Raw genomic sequence first — 22965 nt, forward strand, 5'->3', positions numbered from 1 at the left:
TTCTTGCTAGCCCTCCCCTTTACAAAGAGAGTCAGCGAGCTACGTGGTCTTTCATATGATATCGCTCATTCAAGGGGATGTGGCAGGTGACACTTGGCTTCATCCCTGAGTTCGTAGCCAAGACTCAAAATCTGGCTGTAGTGGATCCCAGGTTCAGGCCATTCCGAATTGAGAGTCTCTTTACTCAGGAAATATGTAAAAAGAACTTCAAGAGCCTGCCCTCAGATCAGCAGGCTTTTTGTTAACACGGGAAGGGTCAAAAGGGAGGTCACAAAGAATTCCGTCTCTTTCTGGATTAGACAGTAATCGAGTGAGCCATACAACCAGGCTCCTCACCTTCCAGTCGTTGACCCCGAGCTCATGACATAAAGGGTGTCCACACGTCCCTGGCGTTCAAGAAGAATTTCTCTGTGACATTTACTACATGCGGGGCGTTTGGAAATGGTAAACCACATTCGCCACCCACTATCTGCAACACAAAACCCACAGGAACCTAGATACTTCTACCTTAGGGCCAGTGGTGGCTGCACAAAACTTGGTCAATAACAAGTAGGACAAGTAGCAGTTGGTTGTGTGTAGTAGTTACCCATGAGTAAATCTAGAATAGATGTGAGTGAATGGCCACTTATTTCATTCTCCCCTCTCTTGGGGTTCAGCATCCTAGGAATTCTGCAAGCTGACCTCCTCTAACCGCAGGTGGGTACCATTGTCCCTTGTGTAACCTGGCATATGTATATATATTCATGTCCCCAATCTCCAACCGAGGCAATGTCTAGGGTAAGCGCAGAGTTTGACTCCAATTTTACGCTTACCTGGTTAAGTCACATTGCTAAACAGCTCGTGCAAAGCAGAGTAACACCTGAGGTCAGTCACCAGCCAGTTGATTTTTGGACTTCCACCCACCATGGAGTGAGTCTCCACTGTAAAAAGTGTTATGGTTTTATATATAGTGTCAGAATGAATAACATTTGGCAATATGTAAGTTGTATTTTTCCTAACTATACAAACCTGGAGCTCTTTGAATATACTGGTATCGATCACCTTCCCTTGGAAGTTTTGTCACAATTGCAAAGTGATTGCTTGTTACTAGTGCATGTGTGAGCTGGATGGCTGGTCTATCCCTCACTACCCCTCTACTAACTAGTGGAGGGTAATTACACTTCGAAAAAAGTTTAACGGCTAGTTGTTCCAACACGAAGTACTTACCTCGAACTACTTTCTTAGGAGTATCTGGGATTCACCTCCCAACCGACCAGAATTTTGTGTAGTTTCCCCTATCTCCGTTTTCTATAGTGGGTCCCTCTGTGGCGGATGGATACTCGCCCTGAGGCGACCCGGGTCAGCTCGCGAGAGCGTGGAGCTAGGTCTCGGTCTCGGTCACTAGTAAGCTTCTGGTCGCGGCGTGATTAACATCTCGCCGCTCTCTCACATCCCGTGCGACCCTTTGTGTCCCCACGTGGTTACCGCGTGTTTACCGATTCCCTTGTATCCTTTCATCCACCTCTTTCCCCTGTGTTCTTGTGTTGCTTGGTGCTTTTGTGTTCTAATATGGATCACCAACGTCGTTGCCCTTGGCCTAATGCCGGTAAATCGTGTGGTGCGTTTCTCTCTAAACCAGAGGTTGATCTAAATACCCTGTGTTTGTCGTGCAGGGGTAGTGTGTGTTCTCCGTCCGCCACGTGTCCGGAGTACGAGTCCTGGCCCGAAATCCAGTGGGCCTTGTACGGGACGAAGAAGAAGAAGGCATTTAAGAGATCCCCTAAGGATGTGGGCACCGCCTTACCCTTGGTGTCGCCCACGGCTCCTTCGGAGAGAGGTTCCCCTTCACCTTCCCCTACCCAGAGTAGGGGACGAGGTAAGTCCGTTGCAGGGAAGCGGCCCATTGCCGCTCCCCATGAGTCTGATGTTCCTGAGGTGGGGGATGTTGTTTCTTTGCAGGCGTGTGGGGGGGGGGAGTGTGCTCGGGAGACGAGGCTCTGGTGCCTACAGGGCCCGTCTCGACCGAAGACCCGGTGTGGGGGAAGACTTCTCCGGCTCCTTCCCCCCCATCGTGGCAATGTGTTTCAGGACAAGGAGAGACCGCTGACAGGTTCGTCGGACCCCGACTCCATTGTTTGGACGGCGCCTAGGACGCCCTTTAGGTCGCCGATGTGGCAAGAGGAAGAGTTCGACGGCTGGTTCGCCTCCAGGGAGGCTATACGGAGTCCCCCGGCACCGTCGTCGACGCTCCCGCCCAACTTTATGCAGCCGTTCACGCCGGTGAAGCAGCACGTGGACCCTACATCAGCATCGGAGGACTCGGCGACCTCTTCTTCCTCCTCTTCTTCGTCCTCTTCTTCACCATCCTCGTCAGACTCGTCCTCTTCGGAAGACTCCGGTCCCCGGGAGGCGAGAAAGAAGCGGAAGAGGTCCCGGAGGAGGAGGTCACGCTCCCGCTCAGCCCCGTCCAGGAAACGTGCAAGGACCTCCAAGAAGAAAAAGCAAGAAAGAGCGTTCGTCCAGGGATAAGTGGGTCCGTGTGATGATTCCCCGCAGCGAGCTCATCAAAGCAGCCTCTACTCCAGGCTCATCCGGATGGCCCCCTAGAGCCGCATCTTCGCCCTCGCGACACGGGGCCTCCAGTCTGTCCGCCCGTCCCCCGAAGCCGTCGGCACAAGTCGGCTACGCCAAGCCTAAGCCCGCGAAGGCACCGGCTCCATCCGCCCAGCGGAGAGAGCCACTTCTTCGGCCCGGTAACATGGCCCCTATCCCCCGTTCCACGGCAGCTCTGTCCAAGCGCCCTGAGCAACCGGAAGTTCACTGTAGGCCCCTGGCCCCACAGAGCTCCTCGGGAAGGGGTAGACCCATGACGGCTACCTCCGTCTCAGCGGAGCCATCCGTGCTGGAAGTTCCCGCGCTATTGGTACGGCGAGAGAGAGAGGACCTAGTTTCCCTCGTGGCTCCATCCGTGATCGACGGTGTACCCGACGCGGAGGATCAGGTGGCGGAAGGACTAATAGAAGGTGGAGAGTGCTCGGCAGATGACGTCTCCTATAGAAAAGTGCTGGCGCTGATCAGGCGGCACCGCAGTCTGGACGACCCGAAACCCTCGACGAAGCAGGCCTGGCTCTTGGGTCTGGGCAGGTTAGTAGACAACCCCGTCCAACAAAAGCCGTCTCTGACCCTTCCTCTGGCCCCGGACGTTAAATTGGGGATGGACCATATGGACAGATACGTTGCGGGTTAAGCGGACTCTCTCAGGGCCCAAGGGTCCTTCAAGCTGCTTCCGGGGTTAAAGACCCAGAAGCGATTTTACGTCCCGGACGGGCGGCGCACGGGTCCCCCCGCAGTCGAAGCGGCGATAGCCACACTTAACCAGGGCAGTGCGGAAGACAGGGCCTCCTCTGCCCCAGTGTGTTTTTCGCCAGTGGAGGCTGCGATGATGGAGGACACGGCCCAGGACATAGTCAACGTCACGTCATGGCTGGACTGGTGGGCCTGTACCCTAGTAGGTTTCCAGTCGTCCCGTGATATGTCAGTGCTGGAAAATCAAACCTTACTCCAAGAACTAATCCACTCAGGGGAGAAGGCAATGAAATTCCTCACCTTCCAGTCCCTCATGCAGACGGCCAACTGGGTCTTACGGAAGAGAGATATCGTTCTCAATAAACTGATCCGTAGGCTACCCGAGAGGGAGGCGAAGTGCCTGAGGAACTCCCCGGTGTGGGGCGACTCTGTCTTCCCTCTGAAGGCAGTGGATGAAGCGATGGAGAGGGTTAGAAAAATCAAGGAGACAGGAGAGTCCAGGCCCCGGCAACAAGACATCCAACGCACAGAGTTGCTCCAGACGGTCCCCACTCCTCGACAGCTCAACCCAGACGAGATTCCCCTTCGGCTTCCTGGCGTCAAGCCTCGCAGGCCCCCCGTAGGGGAAGCACGACTCTGCAGGCCTCCTTTAGGCCTAGCTACTCAAACTCCAGGAGAGGACGTTCGAGCCGCGCCTCCAGGAGAAGGTAGGGAAAGAGGCCCCCTACTCCTACTGAAGCCTCAGGTAGGGGGATGCCTCAAACGCTCTTGGCAAGCTTGGCGGGACAACGGAGCAGATCCATGGACCGTGGCTGTCCTGAGGGACGGGTATAGAGTACCCTTCCTGGCGGACCCGCCCCCTCTAATTCCCGACCGACAGGCGGAGTGGTTGGCTCCCAAGGACCCCTTGAAGAAGGCGCCATTACAGGAGGAAGTGTCGGCCATGCTCTCCAAAGGGGCATTAGAACTAGTCAAGAACCCCTCCCCGTGGTTCTACAGCAGGCTCTTCCTGGTGGAGAAGGCAACAGGGGGTGGAGGCCGGTCATAGACCTTTCGGCCCTCAGCAAGTTCATATGCAAGACCGACTTCGGGAGACCGACTTCAAGATGGACACCCCGAAGTCGGTGATGGCAGCCTTTAGGGAATGAGACTTCATGATGTCGCTGGACCTCAAGGACGCGTATTTTCAGATCCCTGTCCACCCCTCCAGCAGGAAGTTCCTAAGGGTGAGGTGGGGTTCCCAGTCGTTGCAGTTCAGGACCCTATGCTTCGGGCTGTCGACAGCACCTCGGGTCTTCTCGAGGGTCTTCACAACAGTGTCAGTCTGGGCTCACAAGCAGGGCATCCGCCTGATACGGTACCTAGACGACTGGTTGTTGCTTTCAGCCTCAGAGGAAGCACTGAAGGAGCAAGGCGCGAAGCTTCTACGGTTCTGCAAGGAGTTGGGGATCACCATCAACCTGGAAAAGTCACAATTGATACCCTCCACGAGGATGACCTACCTGGGGATGGTTCTAGACACCAAGTTGGGGAGGGCCTTCCCCTCCTCGGAGAGGTTAGAAAAACTGGACCGAATAATTTTCCCCTTCCTATCAAACCTCCCAAGGAGAGCCAAAGACAGGCAGAGATTAGTGGGCCACCTGGTGTCGTTAGAGAAGTTAGTCCCCCGGGGGAGACTCAAGCTAAGGGCGGATCAGCGGAACCTAAAAGAACTCTGGTCCCCGGGGGAGTCCCCGCACAAGTTAGTCACAGTGTCCACGGAGACGAAGGAAACCCTGAAATGGTGTTACGATAGGGCGAACACCCTCAAAGGAATGCTTTTCGCGATCGATCCTCCGGAGGCGTTGCTCTTCACGGACGCATCGAAGGAGGGATGGGGAGCCCATCTTCTCGACAGATCAGCAAAGGGAAGGTGGTCCCCCGAGGAAAAGAACTTTCATATAAACGTCCTGGAACTGATGGCGGTTCAGAGGGCGTGCGCAGAATTCGTCCACCTTCTCCGAGGGAACACGGTGGCATTAATGTGCGACAACGCCACGGTGGTAGCCTATGTGAAAAAGCAAGGAGGGCTAAAGTCGAAGTTGTGCGGTCTCACGACAAAGATCCTGGAATGAGCCGAAAAGGAGCACATCGAGCTCACTGCCAGGTTCATTCCAGGGAAGAGGAACGTTCTAGCCGACGGCCTCAGCAGGATGGGCCAGGTGGTAGGGTCGCAGTGGTCCCTACACCCAGAAGTGGCTCAGACGGTCATCCTGAGATGGGGGTCGCTGGTAATGGACCTCTTCTCCACAAAACTCAACGCACAGCTCCCCGTGTTTTGTTCTCCAGTGCCAGACCCAGCAGCAGCGTTCGAGGACGCCTTTCAACACTCTTGGGACAACCTCGACGTTTATGCCTTCCCTCCCTTCGGGACCCTCAGAGAGGTCCTCAACAGAGTCAGACGAGCGAAGAACCTGTGGATGACTTTGGTAGCGCCCTGGTGGCCGGAGAGAGAGTGGTTCGCAGATCTAATGGAACTGGCGGTCCTTCCACCCTGGCTGCTTCCGGACAGAGAAGACCTCCCCCATCAGCCCCACTTCCAAAAGTTTCGCGAAAACACTCGGTCCCTCCGCCTACATGCATGGAGGTTATCGAGCGTCTCCTGAGGAAGGAGGGATACTCGTCTAAGACCGACACGAGGATGTCGGGTTACCTGAGACGGTCCTCAGTCTCGGTTTATCAAGCTAAATGGGCCACTTTCATGAAATGGTGTGTGTCCCAGAACCTCAGGCCGCTGGATGCTTCCATTCATAAGATAGCGGACTTCCTAGTCCATCTGAGAGACGACTTAGTAATTTCTATCCTGGCCATCAAGGGTGTCCGAGCTGCTTTGGGCTAGGTCTTTCTCCTCAAGGGACTCGATCTAGGAGCTTCCCGGCAGATCTCAATGCTCATCAAGAGCTTCGAACAATCGTGTTCTCCCCCTTCCTCTAGAGTGCCTCAGTGGGACGTTACCAGAGTCCTTAAGGCCCTGTCTAGGCCACCCTTCGAACCCCTCAGGGACATCCTTGACAAAGACCTCACCCTCAAGACTGTCTTCCTTCTCGCCCTGGCCTCTGCTAAACGATTTAGCGAACTCCATGGGCTGTCGTATGAGGTTTCGCAATCGAAAGTGTAGAAGGATTTGAGTTTCAAGTTCTTGCCCAATTTTGTGGCCAAGACGCAGAATCCCCTCTCCTGGGACCCTAGGTTTGAGGGCTTTTCAGTTCCAGCGATTCTGCGATCAGACAACCCAGGGGATTTGTTGCTATGTCCAGTCAGGGCAGTTAGGAAATACCTGGAAAGGACAGCCAGACTTCGCCCTGGGATTAAGAGCCTGTTTGTCTCCTCGGGCCCAGTAAAGAAGGCAGTGTCCAGGAACACCATCTCCTGGTTACGTCAAGTCATAAAGAGAACCTATGACAGTGACGGATCCTCGGTGCTGGGTAAGCCGCGCTCCCATGATATTAGGGGCCTGAGCACGTCACTAGCCTTCGAGAAGAACATGGCGGTGGGCCAGATCCTGAAGGCGGCTACATGGTCCAGGTAGTCCACGTTTACATCCCACTACCTGAAGGACTGTACACTACAAGGAAGTCTCTGGACTCCTCCTCCATCGGTCCAGTCATTTCCACGCTCCAAAAGGTTTAAGGTTGAACCCCCGGGGAAGCCCGTGGAAAGTAATTCCAAACGACAGAAGTTCCTTTCTTACTATTTCCCCCTTGTCTCTGCTTCCCCTCCATTCCCTTTCTCCCTTACTCCTCCCATGTGAGAAACGTTCATTGGAGACGCCCATGTCCGGAGATCTTTACAGAGGTGAGTTACTTAAACACTAAATAGTTTTTTGCGTAGTTCTCCCCAAGTCTCATATCCCGTTTGGTGGTCAGAAGAACCTAGCCTCCTATCTAGGTTCAATCATTAATATCCAGCAAGTCTCTCGGTCTGTAAGACTACCCCCGCCTCGTAAAGTATAAGTCTCCTAAGAAAGTAGTTCGAGGTAAGTACTCCGTGTTGGAACAAATCACAAATTTTAAGTAATTTGTATTTTTCCTAACAGTACTTACCTCGAACTACTTTCGGGTTATTGCCCACCCATCCTTCCCCGAGTGTCTTACAGGAGTTCGATACCATAATTATCAAAAGCTTACTGGTGACCAAGACCTAGCCCCACGCTCTCGCACGCTGGCCTGGATTGCCTCAGAGCGAGTATCCATCCGCCACAGAGGGACCCACTATAGAAAACGGAGATAGGGGAAACTACACAAAATTCTGGTTGGTTGGGAGGAGAATCCCAGATACTCCTAAGAAAGTAGTTCGAGGTAAGTACTGTTAGGAAAAATACAAATTACTTAAAATTTGTGATTTTCAGGTATTGCCAAAATAAATCTCTACTGTAAAGAGCTCCAGGTTAGTATAATTAGGAAAAATGTAAATTTTTAAAAATTTGTCATATTTTGAAGGAAGCTTAGTTATAATTAAATATGATTGAATAAAAATTAAATTTATTGAACTGTTCTCATATTTTGATGAACTTTAACTGTAGCTTTAAGTCAGTCAGAATATATGTGTGGCCTTTTAGATAGAATCATAAAATTATTAAAAATAAAGTAAAAGCCATTAGTGTTCCAACCAATATACTTGATACCCTTAACCTCTATGTATGAATATAATGTATGTACATCACATGTATAATAGACAAATTTCTGATATATTTATTCAGATGATGTTTACTTAAAGTGCAAATTTTCTTGAAAATTTAATGATATTGATCAATATGTTTTACTGTACCTGTACTGTACAGTATCTCAGTACAGTATAGTACATAATTTTTTGTTAATGTAACATTAATCTAGAAATTAAAATTATTTTAAGATTCAATTTGATGTGTGTTCTCTTCCAGTAAAAGCACGCCTCAATTGGCATCGTCACGATTATTCAGAAGCTGATGCAGGTTCCAAACCAGTTCAAACAGGAACACAAGTTTTTATTAAGGAACTTAAAACCCGACATTTTCCAAGGTAACATTTGAATTAATTTAAAAGAACTGCAGTGTATTGTAGAATAGTAGCTCTTTACATTCCCAATTGTATCGGGACAAATACAAATCTTTGTCCTTTACATAGGATAGAATAACAGTAAAGCTGGAGAATACAGTGGTTAAAATCTTTATAACAAGGTGTATACAGCTGGTCGGTAGTTACTGTCCGGGAGCTGGGAAGCCCCACCCCCATGCTTGCTCGCTGAGCACCCACTTAGGTAGCAGTCGCCAGTGAAAACAGACGATCTTCCACTTGCTGGAGCATTGGCAAACTTGATCTTTTCTTTTTCTCTTTTCAGCATGTAAGTGAGTGTTTGCTGAGGGGCTGTCTGTGGATATGTGGACATACCCTGGTGCACCTCAACACCTTGTGCCCAAACCAGATGGGCCTCAACTGTTCATGCATCACCCATATGCGCCTTGCCATTGTGTGCTCAGACTATACGCTCCCCACCCATTTGCGTGCTACCTAGATGCGGTTCACCTGTACCCCCCACACCTATGCTAGCACCACATTATCCTAGACCTGTCCCTAGAAGAGACATGACACATGGGAAAGCTAGAGCTAGCGCCCAACAATGCACCCATCCTCAAGCCTGCAATCCTGATATTAACCTAGTGATTGTCCCCATTGATCTTAACACCCAACAGAGACGTGACTGTCGGTGTAAAGTCGCTCCTCTGGGTGGCCCTCATTCCTGAACCCATCCCGGTTCTCGCTCATCCAGAGTAGTGACTCATGTTGATTCAGATCACAAGTCTCCTGATGCCCCACAAGATTGGAGGTTACCATCTAACCCCCTTTCTCCTTTCTCTGAGGGCTCACACTCTCAGAGATAGTAAGGATCTTCGGTCTATTCTGATGAACAAGGCTCCTTGCATCCCAGAAAAGGATTCTTGAGCCTTCCAGGGAGCTCAACACCCAAAGCTGACCCTGGAAAAGGTACTGACATCAGCCCCTCTCATGTACGATTCTCTCTAAGGAGAGAGGAGTGGGAGATGTACCTATCTCTCGTCCCGTCTATACACGGCCTTGTACAGTGTTGGAGAGGGGAAATGTTGTCTGTGACATAGTCTCTTTACGCTTCTGACATCGCCCTTTCTCAACTGGCTGAACCCAAGGCGCCTGACACCGTAGAGGGTGTCTGAGTCTACGTTTCTACAGATGTTGGCCTGAATGTGCAAAGTGAATAGTCTCTGAGAAGCCCCTTACTTTCCTCCAAAGGAAAGGAAAGCTGCATTTAATAGACTGTGCGGTTCACTCAGGGACACCAGACTGCATCTAGAACTGTGGCCAATTCTGGTCTCTGAAGCTCTAGATACGAAGGTCTCTGTAAGGACAAGGAAGTCCTCCAGGTTGATTCGTCTGGCCTTTTTACACCAGAGGAAGTGCAGTATTACATCACCCAGGAGGCTTCTCCCTCTCCCTTAACTCTTGATCCTGCAGTTTCCTTTCTTACCCAAGCCTCACGACAGATCGTCTCCAGATACAACAAGTCACCTTTACAGTGACAGAGACCATGAATATGGAGAGCGCTGGGGATCGATGAAGGATTTAGCCCTTCAGTCAGAATTTCAGGCCATGCTGGAAAGGGGCGCTCTCCAAGAGGTTGACAACAGCTCCCCAAGCTTCTTAAATCTTTTCTTTCTTATAGCGAAAGCATCTGGAGACTGGAGACCAGTTGTAGACCTTGCAGCCCTGAATGAGTTTGTTCAATAAACTTTATTTAAGATGGAGACTCCAAGCACAGTCAGGCAAGTGATCAGGCCATTAGACTTTGTAATGACGATTGACCCAAAGGATATATACTTCTAGATGCCAATCCATCCTTACTCCAGGAAGTACCTCCGATTCATTATAGTGAGCAGAGCTTATCAATTTAGGGTTCATTGCTTTGATCTCCCATCATCTCTACAAGTTTTCACAAGACTTTTGACTAGTATAGGGAGGGGCATAAGCCAACGTATTCGTCTTCTGTGTTACCTAGAAGATTGTCTGATCTTGGTAGACTCTGAAGATGACCACCTTGTCCACCAAAATAGGTTTCTTTTGTTCTGTCACAATCGGGGCTTTGTGTTGAATTGAGAGAAGTTGATTTTAGTTCCCAAACAAAAACTATTCTATTTAAGTATGGACATCGACACTGTTGTTGAAAACGCGGGACAGACTGGTATGCTTTCAGCTTTCAAGAGGTGGCTCTATTTCCTTCAGCAGCCCATCTGCCAGCACATTTTTGGCAGAAGTTGTTGGGACATCTAACCTCCTAGGAACGTTAATTCTAAACGGTTGCTTGCACCTGTGGTCCTTTCAATGGGAGCTGAAGAGACACTGGTCTAAAAGTAGTAGAGGGTTCCAGACTTGAGGATTCCAGACTTGATCTGGAATAGTGGCTAGACAAAGAAACTTTCAAAAAATGTTCACCCCTGCTATCACTCCCACCAGAACTTCATCTGTTTATGGATGCATCGAAGGAAGGTTGGGGAGCCCACCTCCTATAGCACCTAGCATTGGGATAATGGACCTACCAGGAACATCAATGACATTTCAATGTGTTGGAGCTTCGAGGTCTTCTCCTCAAGCTCCAACACTTTTGCCCTCTAATGACCTGTCAATTGATAATGCTGATGAGCGACAACACCACAGTAGTGGTATATATAAACAAACAAGAAAGTATTTCACAGCTCTTTTGCCATCCAGCAGTAGAAATCCACGAGTGGGGAGTGCTCTACTTGATTGCTCTGAGTGCCTGCTTTATTCCAGGCATAAAGAACATCACGGCAGACAAACTGAGAGGAGGATGCAGATCTTCGGCTCAGAATAATCTTTGCATCCTCATATAACGAACAGAATCTTGACTTTCTGGGATTCGCCGACAGTCAACTTATTCTTAATCTCACTGAATTGGAAGCTTCCTATATACTCCTCACCGGTGCCAGACCAGGAAGCAGTGGTTGGGGACACTTTCCAGCACCCTGGTGATGGCCGCGATGTCTATTCTTTTCCTCCATTCTGCTTGATTAGGAGTGTTCTGAACCGAGTCCAGTCCACTCCATTAGCTCCAAAATGGCTCCAAGTAGAATGGTACCCTGACCTTCTACTTCTAATAGAGACTTCGAGGAAATTGCCTCCTCTCCCTGACCTGTTGTGCCAACCACACATTCAGATTTTCCACAACTCAGTGGAATCTCTTCGAATCCATGCGTGGTGGTATCCAGCAACTCTCAGAGAAAGTCTTTTCGCATAAAGTTGCGGGAGAGATGTCTGGATACTTCCGGAAGTGGACCATCTGTGGTTGGTGTCGTAGTGGTTTGCGGACGTAGCACGCAGACTGTCTAGTGTCTGAATGCCGACCACACCCCAACTTCTCACTACACAAAAAATACGGTGGAATGCCAAGAGACCTGGGGAAAAGGTAAATAGTAAAGAATGAACTTGATTTTACACTGGGAAAGAGGACCCATCTAGAACCTTGGAACTTCCCTAATATTTTTTATCTTGAGTTTGCTGAATAAACAGGTAGTATGACCATTGATTTAATTCTTTGGAAAATCAGCAATATATATGATAAATAGTTTAAATCTCGGGTAAGATTTTAGAATGGAGGCAATTAACATATTAAAAAATAGGATTAAAAAATTGGGGGCTGAAGAGGAGACATTTTTATGAAAGGAAATGCTTACTATTGTGTATAAAAATATAAAATATTTCAAAAATGAAAAAATAAAGGCACAGTAATTATAAATTAAAATCCTATAATAACTAGATGTAAAAATTATATACATAAAAAAAAACTGCCCACACATTGGACACTCCCATAACAATAAAACTACTGGTCTCACAATCAGCAATAAATTTAAAGATAACAATCCATATACCAATTCTAGCTTTTAGACAGTACTATAACAAGTTACAACTGGTTATCCTGTGATAGAATATATGTGGATGGTTCTGTATGCAGCTTTTAACAGGGCTGCAGACCAAAGAATAATGAACAGAATTTAAACCTTTTGCAATTGAGGTTTAAATTAAAGCTTACACACTAGTAGCCACACAGGAGCATATGTGCTCGGAAAGTACTTGAGTCAGGTTTAACAAGGCCATTAAGTTTGTGACATGGATTTTCTCACAAAAGAAAAAAAATTAATAAAAACATAGTCCCTTCGGTCAAGTCTAAATCATCCAGTATCACTGTTCCAAGCTTATAACTTATGAACACTTCAAGCTTAAAGGAGAACCCTGAGACATTGTAGTTCTTTAACTAGTCAACAGGGTCTGGACATTGACTATACTGTACTGTAAATTGATCTGTCACAACTTTTTTCTGTCACTTTGAAGTCCCTTGTTTCAGAGGACGAGTATTACATGCAACAGTACCCATGAAAAATCCATGTCAGACAAAAGAGTCAATTACGTGATGGGAACACAACTATAAGTGATAAGACTGATCACACAATAGAAATAACACATGAAAAATGGTATCCAGCCTCTATTCTAATTTCACTGAAAGGTCCATTTTCTGTCTGTAGTATCCTAGGTCCACAAACCTATTTTTTAAATATTAAACTTAGCCGGTGAATATATAATAGCTGACGTCTCCGACGGCTCGACAGATTCCAAAAACTCGCGAGCGATCGCCGTGAAGGTTGCGGGTGTGACCACCAGCGCCGACTATCGGCCAGATACCGCATATACTTGTAAACATCTCCAGTTCTTCTCTGTCAGTCTTGTCGACAAGTTGGTTCCACTCGCTTTATGACCTCGAGTTTTCTACCGAATTGGTGAAGTACTTGGTTTTGGTTTTATTGCTTTCGCCGTGTTGGATTATTCAATACTATCTTCAAAAGAAATGCTTTTGAAAGGAGAGGAAAAGTGTTTTGCCCTTGCTTTTTTTTTTTATCTCTGGTTTTTCCATAGAGTAAAGATGGCCGACCCTTCCCTCAGTGTACGGAAGTGTGTTTAAGGCTTTTAGTAATTATTTTATCACGTTATGAATTATTGTTGATATTTATAGATTTTCCTCTATATATTTTATATCTCACCCGCCTTTATTAGGCCTCTTCGATTAGCTTTCCATTTATACTAAACATCAAGATAAATTTTATGTTTTGTTTATATGCGGCCTTTACCTATTCCTTGTAGGCGGTCCTAACTTGGAAAACGAAGTTAAACAACGTTGAGCCCATTCAACTTTTATTTTTTAAGTTTAAATAAATTGCTCTGTAAGAGTTATGAAATGAATATTTTTTAGAAAATATTTTAAGAAATATATTCTTTGAATAGTCTTCGTGCTGTTTTTTTCAAAGATGAACTAACGTTTGGTTTATTTATGCTACGCAGTTTGCGCTCTATCGTTACGATAGAGAAAGAGAGAATCACGGTTTCACTTTGCAGAAAGAGTAAATCGATTTTGACGTTTTGTTCATTCTTCTTTCAAACTGAAGTGTTTTAGATACTAATTTAAAGAAACTTGTTAATTTTCAATTTCTTAGTCCTTTCAGTTTTTTCCTTTGGTCAAATAACCTGTTTATTGACGAAGGGTGAGTGGGCAATTCTCTTGTGTGTGACAAGAGAGAGAGAGAGAGAGACGGAGAGAGAGAGAGAAAGAGAACGATCCGATCTTTATTCTCGTCCCAAGTCTCTGTACAAGGAGTTTGGGAGCGAGTAACGTTGTTCTCGATTCAGTTTTTTACTCTCGTCTCAAGTCTCTGTACGGGGAAAGAGGATAAAACGTTTTTAGTTTTTATTCTCGTCCCAAGGCACTGTACGGTGAGAGATTGAAAACGTAGTCTTTAGTGAACTAGTGTTTAGTCTCCTCCCCAGTCACTGATCCTTTTTAACTTTATATATTTCCGTTTTATTCGATATATATGTATATGTTTATTGATTTTTGCATGTGTGTTTAATTTTGTACTAATGTGCTTACATTATACGACTCATTTCGCAATTATAACCTTTTGATGTAAGGCAGAATTGCGTGCTTCAGGTAGAAATCAGTTTTATTCATGCCTAATGTGAAATTTTTGAAAAATACGATATCAGTGAAGTAAGTGCAAAAAACATGTTCTGTGTTGCGGAGGGTTCGTTTGTTCGTGCTTGTCGCTCCCCTAGTCCGAGACCTCTTTCAGGCTCCCCTGCACCAGGGAGAAGTAATGTCGTAGGACTTAAGGGGACGAGAGGCTTTAACCAACGTACAGACGTTCCCTCTTTGGTATCGGACGTTTCTCGTCAAGATCGCCCTTACCATAAGACGGGTGAGACTGTGTTCTCCTCGTCATCCGAAGACTTTTCGCAAAAGAAACCTTGGCGCAAGGTTTCTAGACCCTTGAAGCGAAAGTCAGTCCCTTCAGGACAGGTCCAGCGTCCTGGCTGTAGCCATTGGGACAGCTCTGACCCTTTGCAGTCGTCAGAAGACTGTTCGCCTATTAAACGCAAGCGTAACACGGGGTCCGAGGGTCGCGGTAAAGGCAATGTTTTGCCAACACAGACGTTACCGTCGTCTCGGCCCGTTCCGACTCCCGTTGATCCTAAATGGGTTGTCCTGCAGGACATGCAGACTAAGCTTGCCTCCCTTATGGAGAAGTATGACGTTGAGCAGGTTCATGATGAACCTTCGCTTTCGAGTCGCCGTTACGCTAAACGAGACTCTGGCCGTCAGCCGCCCAAACGAGCATTTACTCGTCCGTTTGACGTTAGTGCTGACGTTTCTTGTACTTTGAAACGTGATGTCAGTAGTTTTTCACGTCAGTCACGTGACATGGATCCTCCCTCGCTGCAGTCTCGTGTTGACTTTCAGCCGCTGCCGCAGTCTCGTGTTGACGTTCAGCCGCTGCCGCAGTCTCGTGTTGACGTTCAGCCGCTGCCGCCGCAGCCCCGACCTGACGTTCGCCGACCGTCTCAGTTGCCTCGACTTGACGTTGAGCGTCAATCACCGCAGTCGAAGGTTGTTTTGCCTGCTCAGTCTATGCAGTCAAGGCAGTTCCGACGTGACGTCGAGCGTCAATCAACTTCAGTTGTTGTTGTTGGTCAGTCACAAGGATTTCAGTCCTTTCAGCAGCGGCGTGACGTCGCTTCCTCTACTGCTACTGCTGCTCCTTTGCTTGTTGACATTGCCTGTCAGGCGTTGCCGCCGCGGCAGGTCTCTCCTTTTCATGAGACTCGGCTATTGTCGGACGAGGTTCCTTCAGATGAGGAAGTTGCTGTTCCTCCTCCTACTGATATTCCTTTGGGGACTTTGTCAGACGGAGAGGAGCCTAAAGCTGCTCAGCCCTCTATGGACTTTAAAAAAATTATGCTGATTTTTAAGGATCTTTTTCCGGACCATTTTGTTACTGCTGCTCCTCGTTCGCCTTCGTCAGAGTTTACGCTAGGCCTAGCTACTTCGAAGCCGTCGTTTTCTAAGCTAGTGCTCTCTCGCTCTTCTAAGAGAGCTTTACGTTTGCTAGGTGACTGGTTGATCACCAGGAGGAGTTTGGGGGAGACAGCCTTTGCTTTCCCTCCTTTTAAACTGGCTTCTAGAGCGAGCGTCTGGTATGACACGGGAGAAGTTCTCGGCTTGGGAGTTCCTGCCTCTGCCCAGGGAGACTTCTCAAGCCTCATAGACTCTCCCCGTCTCCTGGCCATGAGACGCTCCAAGATTTTATGGTCGGCTTCAGAGCTAGACCATCTCCTGTTAGGAGTTTTTCGAGCGTTTGAAGTTTTTATTTGTTGGATTGGTCCCTGGGAGCCTTAAGTAAGAAGGTCTCTCCAGCTGTCAATGTATTGCTGTACAATTATGTCATGCATGAACAAGGCTATCAGGGATGGCTCCAATAATCTGACAGCCACGTTCACTGCAGGAACAAGGCTATCAGGGATGGCTCCAATGATCTGGCAGCCACGTTCACTGCAGGAGTACTTAGGATGTAAGTGCGCTCAATGTGTTCATTGTCAAGACAAACTTCACGATGAAGACTACCAAATCTGTCTTTGCAGCAGTAAGGGAAGGCGACTGGATGGTCTCTCTCGACCTTCAGGATGCATACTTCCACATCCCGATTCATCCAAACTTTCTACAACATCTGAGGTTTGTGGACGGGAAAGTAATGTACCAATGTCGAGCACTGTACTTCGGCCTCATTCCTGCTCCTTTGGTTTTTACAAGGCCCTTGCAAAATGTAGGAAGCTTTCTACATTTTTTGAGGATTCAGAGCCTCCCTTTATTTTGACGACTGGCTAATCAGGGCGTCGTCATTATATCGCTGTCTGGAGAGCCTCTAATGGACATTAGACCTAACCAAGGAGCTAGGTCTCATAGTGAACGTAGAGAAGTCGTAACTTACAGTACCCCATCCCAGACTATTCTTTATTTGGGAATGGAGATACAGTGTCTGATTTTTCGGGCCTTTTCGTCTCCCACAAGAATGGAACAAGCTCTGTTAAAAGTCCTTCACTTGCAAGAGAAAAAAAGTTGCTCTGTAAGAGTTTGAACTAACCTCGTGGGAACTCTTTCATCGCTGGAGTAGTTTATCTCTCTGGGGAGACTCAACCTATGCCCTCTCCAATTTCACCTAAACCATTGGAACAAGGAGAAGGGCTTAGAGAGTATCTCTTTCCCAATCTCCAACTCAGTCTAGACATGTCTGACTTGGTGGGACAGCAACATCAGACTTCGAGAAGGTCTTTCTCTTGCGATCAAGAACCCAAACCATGTGTTGTATTCAGATGCATCGGATTTGGGTTAGGGAGCTCCACTGGACAGTCTGGAATGCTCGGGTCTTTGATCCACGGATCAGAAGGAACTCCATTTAAGGCAAGTAACATCTCTCCTTTGGCGAGATTTGTGCAAGGAAAAATGAATGTCTTGGCGGACTGCCTCAGCAGAAGAGGACAAGTCATCTCCATGGAGTGGACGTTGCATAAGACTGTGTGCGAGAAGCTATGGATGACATGGGGTCAACCCACCATAGATCTTTTTGCGACTTCTCTGACAAAGAGGCTCTCGACTTACTGCTTTCCAGTTCCAGATCCAGAGGCAGCCCACATAGACGCTTTCCTGCTGGACTGGTCTCACCTGGACGTTTATGCCTTTCCACCTTTCAAGATCCTAAATAAGGTGCTGCAGAAGTTCACCTCTCACGAAGGGACCAGGTTGACATTGGTTGCTCCACTCTGGCCCGCGAGAGAGTGGTTCACAGAGGTACTTCTATGGCTGGTAGACGTTCCAAGAAGTCTGCCGTTACGGATGGATCTCTTGCGACAGCCTCACGTAAAGAGATTTTATCAAAGCCTCCCCACGCTTCGTCTAACTGCCTTCAGACTATCGAAAGACTCTCTTGAGCTCGAGGGTTTTCAAAGGAGGCAGCTAGAGCGATCGCGAGGGCTAGAAGATCCTCTACCATCAGGATCTATCAGTCGAAATGGGAGGTATTTAGAGCCTGGTGCAAGTCCTCCTCTATTTCCTCTTCCAAGTGCCTCTGTAGCGCAGATTGTGAATTTTCTGCCTTATCTGAGAAACGGTCGCTCCCTCTCTGCATCTACCATTAAAGGCTACAGAAGCATGTTAGCTTCTGTTTTCAGGCATAAGGGTTTGGATCTTTCTAATAACAAAGATCTCCAAGACCTGCTTAAGTCTTTCGAGACTTCCAAGGAGCGTCATATTTCGACTCCTGCTTGGAACTTGGACGTGGTCCTACAGTTCCTTATGTCAGACAGGTTTGAACCATTAAATTCAGCCTCCCTGAAGGATCTTACCCTCAAGACACTTTTTTTTGGTGAGCTTGGCTTTGGCTAAAAGGGTTAGTGAGATACATGCTTTTAGCAAGAACATCGGTTTCTCCGCTAATAAAGCAGTATGCGCTCTTCAACTTGGTTTTTTTTGGCCAAGAATGAACTTCCGTCTCGTCCTTGGCCTAAATCATTTGAAATCCCCAGTCTTTCTGAGATTGTGGGGAATGAAGTTGAAAGAGTGCTGTGCCCTGCTAGAGCTCTTAATTTTTGTTTACCCAGAACTAAACCGCGACGAGGTTGTTCAGAGGCTTTATGTTGCTCCGTTAAAAAGCCCTCTTTGCCTATGTCTAAGAATGCGTGGTCTTATTTTATTAGACTTTTGATTCGGGAGGCACACTCTCAATTAAGTGAGAAGGATCATAATTTACTTAAAGTCAAGGCTCATGAAGTTAGAGCGATAGCAACTTCTGTAGCGTTTAAGCAAAATAGACCCATTAAAAGTATTATGGACGCGACCTTTTGGAGAGGCAAGTCGGTTTTCGCTTTATATTACTTGAAAGATGTCCAGACTCTTTATGAGGACTGCTACACACTGGGACCATTCGTAGCAGCGAGTGCAGTAGTGGGTGAAGGCTCTACCACTACATTCCCTTAATCCCAATATCCTTTTAATCTACTCTTGAAATTTTTAATCTTATTTTGGGTTGTACGGGAGAGTAAGAAGTCTTTCGCAATCTTTTTGATTTGGCGGGTGGTCAAAATATTGTTTCTTGAGAGCGCCCAGATTAAGGGTATTGATGAGGTCCTGTTATAGGGGTGTTCACCCTGGTTATAGCAGATCCTGGGAGTCTTTCGGCATCCTAAGAGGATCGCTGGGCTTCATGAGGATAGCGGACTAATGAGGCAGAGTAATAATCAGAGTCTGCTTCCTTACCAGGTACCTATACTTAAGTCTGTTTTTTGAATAATTGTCAAAAACTCTTGAGCATATACGCCTTTATTGTATTAATACTGGTCTCTACCCACCACCATGGGTGTGAATCAGCTATTATATATTCACCGGCTAAGTTTAATATTTAAAAATGATATTTTGATTATAAAATAAATTTTTGAATATACTTACCCGGTGAATATATAAATTAAAGGCCCTCCCTTCCTCCCCGATAGAGACCTAGGGGACTGAGAAGAACTGGAGATGTTTACAAGTATATGCGGTATCTGGCCGATAGTCGGCGCTGGTGGTCACACCCGCAACCTTCACGGCGATCGCTCGCGAGTTTTTGGAATCTGTCGAGCCATCGGAGACGTCAGCTATTATATATTCACCGGGTAAGTATATTCAAAAATTTATTTTATAATCAAAATATCATTTTTATGATATTGCTGGGAATTTCAGGCAAGAAAAAAAACTGCTTAACTCTAAACTCCAAGGAATAAGGCTAGTGTCTTAAATTCAAAGCATAACAAACTAAACTGCTCACTTCTACTTGAATCCCTACTGAGTGTAGAGTGCGATGTCAATTACCTGTTAAGAAAAAAAGAAAAACATATTACAACATTTTGTTAGAGGGACTCAAGGCTCTTTAAACAATAAAAACAAAACATTTAATATAGTTTTTCACACAAACCATTATTATATTATATTCCCCCCATTAGCCCTCAAGTCCATAAAAAAAATGTCTTGTAACTGACAACAACGCCCCACACCAAAATCTATACAATTCCAATTTAGTACATATTAGATTACAAAAACTGAAAATTTCGGTAGAAAGATAGGATGATCAACTAAAGGAAATTTAATTGATCCTCCGTCCCTTTTCGCAATTATCGAATATCATACATTTATATTACATCAATATTATTACAGGCTTTAGCACTAGCTTACAGAAAAATAATTCAGTGAGAGGATAGGATGACAAATTACATGGGGATGATTATATATACATATTAATCAAACTGAATATCAATTTGTCATCCCATCCCTCAAATCTTACAAAAGGGATTTTGACGAAGGAAAAATCTATTTCTGGGGAGAGACCTGTGGCGCCCGGTGAAAAGTCCTTCTTGTATACCTTTTCTGATAAAAACCTTCCAATTATACCAGAGAAAGATAAAAGCATGGAATGCTGAGGTTACAACCCTCGCGCGAGCACCTTTTGGGTGTCGTGTATAAAGCAAAGGCGCGTGAAATCCACTATTCACAGGTTGTCTTCCATTTAGTTAATTCCTTCGCCAAAGGGATGGGCCGATACAGAGGCACTAGACACACCCCCATCGCCGCACCACCCACGCCACGACGCGAGCGCCATCTGAACAACATCCTTCTGTATTGGCCATGATGGCTTGGAAAGGAAAGGGTGGGATCGTGTAAAATAAGGGGAAGGGTTTCACCGGGCGCCACAGGTCTCTCCCCAGAAATAGATTTTTCCTTCGTCAAAATCCCTTTTCTGGGTCGAACCTGTGGCGCCCGGTGAAAATGTACCAGAGAATGCCTTCCAAGCCCAACAATAACTACTAATTTAATAAGGGGAGAGAAACAACACCATGTAAAGAAAATCATATATATTTAAGGTAAGTAGGCATAAAATATAAACTAGCCACAGGGCATATTGAGAGTAAGGATAAACAAACATGATAACAAGGAAACCTCTGAGTATCAGAGGAAAACATGCAACAAAACTGACATGGTTAAGAATATCCCAACTTTATAACAAGGGAAAACAATAATAGTTACAATCATATTAACCTAATATGTAATACACTTAGGGCTAACGAACCACCAAGGAAGCGGCGTCGTGGTGCGAGTGGCGGGTAGGAGGGAGAAGAGAAGAGATGGATGAAAGGAAGAACAAAAGATCAATGGGGAGAGATAAGGCTCCCAGCTGCAACCGTTGGGTATTTAAGAGCCTGTAAGTTCTTTAGATAGTGGCGTTTGAAGACCATAGGAGATTTCCAACCCGTGTACTTCTTAAGGTTATCAGAGTCCATATTCTGGAAATAGTTGATGGAGGTAGCTATCGATCGGATATCATGAGCATGGGGAAATGATCCCGGATTGGCTTGTTTAATGAAGTATAGGATCTGTTGCCTAATGCCACGTATGGAAATGGTACCTCCTTGTTCTCTGATAAACAAGGGGCCAGACGATCGGGTAGCAGTCCTGGCTAAAAAGGCCCTGAGAGTGGTGACCGGACATAGAGAAGTATCTTGGAGAAGAGGAATAATCTTCCAAGGGGACCACCTATTTTGGGGGTCCTCGTTCTTAGCTAGGAACGCCCTGTCTGGTGAAAGAAGTACCTCACCTGAAGGGAGGAAATCCATGTTCTCTGAGTTTCGTGAGAGAGCTGCTAGTTCTGAGATTCTGGAACCCGAGGCCAAAGCTGTTAGAAATAAAGTCTTCCTAAGAAGAGTGATATAAGAGCAGGATTCGTTGTTCGTGTCGGAGGCCAGTTTGAGAACATCATTTAGAGACCAAGAGACCTTTTGAGGACGGACCGAAGGTCGAAGCCTAGCACATGCTTTTGGAATAGATGAGAAATAAGACTCCGCCAGGTTAATGTTAAACCCAACCAGGAAGACTTTCCTCAGAGCTGACTTAATGGTGGTTATAGTGCTAGCTGCTAGGCCTTTGTCAAAAATGGACCTAAAGAAGGAGATGGCTAAATTAGGAGTCATAACCGAATGGTCTGAAGTCCTTAAGAAATCCGCTAGTTTCTTAACCGCCGAATCATATTGGCGAATCGTTGAGTCCCTTTTGTCTGATTCTATAAAGAGGACATTATCTGGGTCGATGTTTGCGTCCCTACGTGCCGCAAACTTCATGAAATCCACAAAGTTAGGGTTTTGGCTATCCTTGAGGAATCTGACACAGTCCGTGTTTGGACCACCTGGGTCAGTTTGGGGAATGGGATCCGGAAGGGACGGAGTTTCAACTCGAGGAGGAGAGGAAACCAACTGCTCTTTGGCCAGTGAGGTGCCACTAAAGCTACTGCCCCGTTGAAGGAGCGGAGTTTGTGCAAGACTTTCAGTAGAAGATTCACTGGAGGGAATAAGAAGATCTTCTGCCAATGGTTCCAATCCAGGGTTAATGCGTCCATGGCATAAGCCTGAGGGTCCAGGTTCGGTGTCACATAACATGGGAGTTTGTGATTGAGTCGGGTCGCGAATAGATCTACCTGGAGACCTGGAACCAGCCTGAGTATCCACCGGAAGGAGTGCATGTCCAGGGACCACTCCGATTCCAGTGGGCTCGTCCTGGATAATGCGTCTGCTATCACATTCTGGACTCCTGCTAGGTGAGTTGCTGACAGGAACCAGTCTTTGTCGGCTGCCAAGGTGAAGATAGTGACCAGGATCTGATTCAGGTTGGGTGATTTGGACCCCCCCCTGTTGAGGCAGTGGACTACGGCCGTGCTGTCTGAGACTACTCTGATGTGGGTCGACCTCGGAGGGGAGATTCTCTTCAGGGTCAAGAACACCGCCATGGCTTCGAGAACATTGATATGGAACTGTCTCATGGCGGGTGACCAAGAGCCCTGACACATCTGATGTTGGGAGTAACCCCCCCAACCACTCAGAGACGCGTCGGTATGAATTGTCACTTGTGGAGAGGGGAACTGTAGAGGAACCGACTTGGAGAGGTTCCTCCGATCGGACCATGGTTGTAGTCTCATTTTCAAGACAGAGGGGATCTTCGAGGTCTTGTCTCTTAAAGGTATTGTCGCCCTCTTTCTCCAAACTCGATTGATGTCTTTGAGTTTGGCTTTTAATAGGAGATCGGTCAGTGAGGCAAACTGGAGTAGGCCGAGGACTCGTTCTAAAGCTCTTCTGGACACCTGTTTGTGTTTGAGAAAGTTCCTGACCTTGGTAGGAAGGGAGAGCTTGTGCTTTGAGAGGTCCCAACGGATGCCTAACCATT

At 46.9% G+C, this 22965-nt stretch overlaps 1 protein-coding gene across 1 annotated transcript in view; it reads left to right on the forward strand.

Annotated features, from left to right (window-relative positions):
- Window positions 1-22965, forward strand: part of LOC137618087 (histone lysine demethylase PHF8-like) — a 210306-nt gene that overhangs the window by 39588 nt on the left and 147753 nt on the right. Inside the window, 1 exon segment of the mRNA XM_068348062.1 lies at window positions 8204-8321. Coding sequence (XP_068204163.1) covers window positions 8204-8321 — 118 coding nt within the window.

This window comes from Palaemon carinicauda, chromosome 24, assembly GCF_036898095.1.
Source record: "Palaemon carinicauda isolate YSFRI2023 chromosome 24, ASM3689809v2, whole genome shotgun sequence".
Taxonomy (NCBI): Eukaryota; Metazoa; Arthropoda; class Malacostraca; order Decapoda; family Palaemonidae; genus Palaemon; species Palaemon carinicauda.